The following is a 5510-nucleotide window of genomic DNA, read 5'->3' as shown; positions in this document are numbered from 1 at the left end:
AAAAAAAAAAAACAAAACAACACTAAGGAGGGGACTTCCCTGGTGGTGCAATGGTTAAGAATCTGCCTGTCAATGCAGGGGACACAGGTTTGATCCCTGGTCCGGGAGGATCCCACATGCCATGAAGCAACTAAGCCCGCATGCCACAACTACTGAAGCCCTCACGCCTAGAGCCAGTGCTCTGCAACAAGAGAAGCCACCGCAGGGAGAAGCCCGCGCAGCGCAATGAAGAGTAGCTCCCACTTGACGCAACTAGAGAAAGCCTCCGCATAGCAATGAAGACCCAACACAGACATAAATAAATAAGAAAGTAAGTAAGTAAGTAGGTAAGGAAGGAAGGAAGGAAGGAAGTAAAAACATTAAGGAGCGTTTTTAAAACTTACCTAAAAAGATAAAAAATGGTCAGGTAAGTATAGGCAGTTAAAGCTGCAAAACAACAAAAAGACTGATTAAAATGTTACTGAATCTGTTGTTAGGAAATACAGCAAATCACCAAAATTGTTCATAACAGGGACATCCATCACCAAAAAACATGAGTCACTGATTAATCTCATATGTTGGCAATTATCTAGTAAATTTGACTAATATATATAGCCAAAGTTGGTTAATACAAAAGCTTACTTTAGAACCTGATTTCTCCATCAGGAAAAATGAAGCAGTATATGCTCAAAAGCCCTGAGATCAATTTTTTGCCTCCTTCTGTCATCGGAGTACTATTTTAAATGTGTTTTTAAAATAGCAAGATGAAAATAATGGTAAATAAAAACATAAGAGTTAGGACAGAAGAAAACTATTCGATTTCCCTTTTAAAGGAAAACTCAATAAATCATAAAATTTTATTTATACACTACATAAATTGAAGAACTAATCACATTAAAAGGAAATCTCACAAAAAAGATACATGCACCCCAATGTTCACAGCAGCACTATTTATAAAACAGACTCACAGGTATAGAAAACAAACTAGTGGTTACCAGTGAGAAAGGGACAAGATAAGGGTAAGAGATTAAGATATACAAACTACTATGTATAAAATAGATAAGTAACAAGGATAAATTGTACAGTACAGGGAATTATAGCCATTATTTTGCAATAATTTTTAGTGGAGCATAATCTATAAAAATACTGAATCACTATGCTGTACACCTGAAACTAATATAATAATGTAAATCAATACCTCAATTAAAAAATAAAAAGAGGGGCTTCCCTGGTGGCGCAGTGGTTGCGCGTCCGCCTGCCGATGCAGGGGAGCCGGGTTCGCGCCCCGGTCTGGGAGGATCCCGCGTGCCGCGGAGCGGCTGGGCCCGTGGGCCATGGCCGCTGGGCCTGCGCGTCCGGAGCCTGTGCTCCGCAACGGGAGAGGCCACAGCAGGGGGAGGCCCGCATACCACAAAAAAAATAAAATAAAAAGAAATCTTAGTTTTTCAAATAGATTTAAATTTTTTTTTTAAAAAAAGCCCATTTTAGGGCTTCCCTGGTGGCGCAGTGGTTGAGAGTCCGCCTGGCGATGCAGGGGACGAGGGTTCGTGCCCCGGTCTGGGAAGATCCCACATGCTGCGGAGAGGCTGGGCCCGTGAGCCATGGCCACTGAGCCTGCACGTCCGGAGCCTGTGCTCCGCAACAGGAGAGGCCACGGCAGTGAGAGGCCTGCGTACCGCAAAAAAAAAAAAAAAAAAAAAGCTCATTTTAAATGATAATGCCTAACAACTGAACCAAATTTTATAGTTTACAAGGTATTTTTGGAATAGATTCTCTCATTTAAATCTTTTGAGTTATGGTTCAGAATAATATATTCTATGTAAAGGAAGACATACCTTTATTTAAAATGAGAACAATAAAAGTGAAATAATTAACTCCTAAAATTAAGAATAGTGACATACCTATACTATTAGTGGAACTGCACCACATTAGCAGGAAGCCAGTACATGTTAAGTTTATTGCACCAAAGAGCAGTATCTTCCAGGACTGTGAAAAAGAAAATCATTTTTATTTGTACAATGCTGATAAACTTCTCTGGGTCCATTCAAGTTGCTGTGACTCATACTCTAATAGTCAAAGGAATAAGCACAACTTGTTTCAAAAAGTTGAAGTGCCACATTTTCTAAAACTACCAAAATTATCATCAACCAAGTTACTATTATAATATATAAGCCTAAAAGAATAATTCTAGAAGGGGAATTATTCAAGAGAAAATAAATTCTGACACACAAACTCTCAAATAGTTGAGAAAATATGCTGACATTTGTATATAATTCTGTCTCTATAAACATGTAGAGACAATGATAAAAACAAATGGGGCAAAATGTAAAGCAATTGATGAATCTGAATAAAGGGTATAAGGGAGTTCTTTATACTCATAACATTTCTGTAAGTTTGATGGTACATCAAAATAAAGTTACCCTGCCCACCCACCCACCAAAAAAGAGCAGTACTTGGTTATTTACCAAATAAACTGTATGAAATAGGACTGCAAAAGAGGGAAAGATTACCACAGTTTAGAAGTTCACAGAAAAGGGAGGATCTGAGATATACCTTGAAATAGCTAGGATTTAGAGGAAGGAGGAAGAGCATTCTAAAAACAAAGGAAGAAGAGATCAAGTGAACTGTTTTTTATTTTTGTTCCACTCCTCTCCCTATAAAGAGAGACCTATGCTTGTTTGAAAGTAGAGGTGAAATAAATTAGTGAAAAGGTAGTTATTTGGAGGTGTTAAAATTAAACATGTAATTACTAAGGTCAAGTATGGTAATGGATAGGATGGTTTTACAATACAGATGAAAGGTGCAGGTCTAGAAAGGAAGAACACCACCTGTGAGAAAGTGAGAAGGGTAAGAAGATAATAGAAGGGAAAGAGAATTTGTAAGGCAGAAAGAAATGACAGTGATGTAACACAGAGGTAACAGTCTAGAAAGGAAGAAGCAAGGCCATTTTCTAAAATTAGGGGATATGATAAGGTAGCACTGGAAACTTAAATCTAGAAGAGGATCTGCAGAATAGATGTTATGGTGAATATACTATTGAATCATCAAAAAGAAGAATAATTACCAACATGAATTTATGGTAGACACCATTGTGGAACTCCCTCTACACCCACGAGCAAAACCAGAAAAGCAAGTGAGATAGGGATGTTAGAGATTTGAGAACTGATATGATAGATTAACAAGACAAGGGACTCTAATACTAGTGAGGACATTAATGAAATGATTGGATATGGGGTCTAGTCAGGACAGGGATTCGACAGCAGTCAGAAAAGGAGGATAAAGCATTTAATGCATGCAGTTCTAATGCTGAATCAAGCTATTAATCAACAAATATTTGAGTATCTATTTTGTAACAGACACTATTCTAGGCACTGGAGATACAGCAGTGAACAAAACATGGACCTCATAATCCAGGTGAGGTGACAGACAATAAGCAAATATATAAGGTCAGTTGGTGATAAGTGCTAGAAGAAAAAATACAGTAAGAACACAGTAAATGGAAGACATGGAAGAGCTGCTCTTCTAGATAAGGTGCTCAGAAAAGACTCCTTTGGTAAGGCGACATGTGACCAGAAATCAGAAAGAGGCAAAGGTGTTAAGCATGCAGATATCTGGGAGAGAAAATGGGAACCAGAGTGTAAATTCTTTGAGATAGAAGAATGGCTGAGGACAGCTAGACAAGAGAGCTGAGAGGGAGTCTGGGGCTACATCAAGTAGTGTCATGTATGCCATGAAAAGAATTGGGATGTATACCAGATGAGATGTAAAGTGATTAGCTTTCATTTTAAAAAGCTCATTCAGCTTCCCTATGTAGAATATACTACATAGGGGCAAGGATGAAAGTAGGAAGACCATTCAGAATGTGATTGCAATAAACCATGTGGGAAATGATGGTGGCTTTGAACGTGGTAGGCAGGTGTTAAAAGAGTCAGATTCTGAGTATTATACTGAAGATAAAGCCGGCAAGAATTACTTATAAAGCAGATGTGAGGAGTAAGGGAAAGAGATGGGTAAAAGTGACTCCAAGGTTTCTGGCCTGAGCCATGTAGTGAAGGAGTGACAGAAAATCAAAGTTCAGGTTTGATCATATTAAATTTGACACTTCTATTAGATATCCAGGTGAAAATGTTGAGAAGTCCATTATATATAGGAATTGGAGGTATAGAAGAAGATAGGGACTGAGATATAAATATAGGGTCATCAGCATATGGTAATGAAAGTGTCAACTAAATGGAATGAATGTAAACAAGAGAGGCCAGAGCTCCATAAGCCCTGAGACACTCCAGAACTTAAGAGGTCAGAAAGATGAGAGGAAAGTAAGAAAGGAGACTGAAAATAATGGCCAAGAAAGTAGTAGGAAAATCAAGAGTGGCATTTCAGAGTCCAAATGAATAAAACTGCTTTACGGTGGAAGAGACTGTTTTTCGTCAAATGCCACTGAAGGTCAAATAAGATGGGAAATGAGGATGACCACTGCTTTGGCAACACAGAAGTTATTAGTTACCTTGTAAAAGCTATTTCTGTGGATAAGTGGGGACTAGAATCAGACTGGTTTTGTTTAATAGAAACAGGGAGAAGAGAAAGTGAACAAAGAGAGTAAAGACAATTCTTCTAAGTACTTTTGTATAAAAGGAAGCAGAGAAAGGAAGCAGTAGCTGAGAGTGGAATATATGGCATGTAACTATGATGCAAGAAGGAGAAGGAGAATGATTCAAGAAGGAACAACAAAGAAGAGACAGAAGGAACCATTATAGGAATGCTGTCTTTGAGTAGGCAACAGTGGAAGACTTGGCCTTATGTAGCAGATCAGACAGTTCATTCACAAAATAGGAGGGAAGGCAGAGTGTTGGTAGATATGCTAATGACAGGATGCGGAAGTTTTCTCCTGATTACTTCCTTTCCCTCAGCGAAACAGGAAGAAGGATGAACAGGTCAGAGTGGGGATGAATAAGCTTTTAGGAGTTTGAGGACAGAAGTGAAAGAAAATGGTATGAAACTGTCACTTAGGAAACTGGAAACTGAAAAAACTAGAAACATATAGTATGGGCCACACTAATGGCATACTTGATCATGAATTTAAAGTGAGACCAGTCAGCATGGTTTTGTGGTTTTTTTAAGGCTACATTCAGTTGCTTGCATGCAGGTACAGAGTAGGAAAAAAGTGGACTTAATGAGGTTAAGGATTTGCCAAGGAAGTATGATAGACAAAAGAGGGGCACAAAGGAGTTGAAGGCATATGCAAGAAAATGAAAATGATAGACCAGAGAATCTAAATTGATAAGTAAGTAAATGAGGATAAGAGAGGTGAAAAATAGTGAAAATATAGCAAAGTCAATGGACTGGAGGTCCTAGTAATAGGAGGAGTGAACTGGAAAGACAAGAGATAGTGACTGATGAGTAAAATGCTTAAATTGAGACAATGGGGGCTTCCCTGGTGGCGCAGTGGTTGAGAATCCGCCTGCCGATGCAGGGGACACGGGTTCGTGCCCCGGTCTGGGAAGATCCCACATGCCGCGGAGCAGCTGGGCCCG

The 5510-nt window shown here is 39.0% G+C and overlaps 1 protein-coding gene across 1 annotated transcript in view; it reads right to left on the bottom strand.

The window, feature by feature from the left end:
- Positions 1–5510, bottom strand: part of SLC30A6 (solute carrier family 30 member 6) — a 70023-nt gene that overhangs the window by 58067 nt on the left and 6446 nt on the right. Inside the window, exons 3-4 of the mRNA XM_007102466.4 lie at positions 1881–1965; positions 384–426 (exon numbers count right to left, since the gene is read on the bottom strand). Of these exons, the coding sequence (XP_007102528.2) occupies positions 384–426; positions 1881–1965 (128 nt within the window). The remainder of the gene's footprint in view (positions 1–383; positions 427–1880; positions 1966–5510) is intronic.

The sequence above is a fragment of the Physeter macrocephalus genome, chromosome 12 (assembly GCF_002837175.3).
Source record: "Physeter macrocephalus isolate SW-GA chromosome 12, ASM283717v5, whole genome shotgun sequence".
NCBI classification, from domain to species: Eukaryota; Metazoa; Chordata; class Mammalia; order Artiodactyla; family Physeteridae; genus Physeter; species Physeter macrocephalus.
The sequence above is the reverse complement of the archived record's forward strand: the minus strand, read 5'-3'. Positions and strand labels throughout refer to the sequence as shown.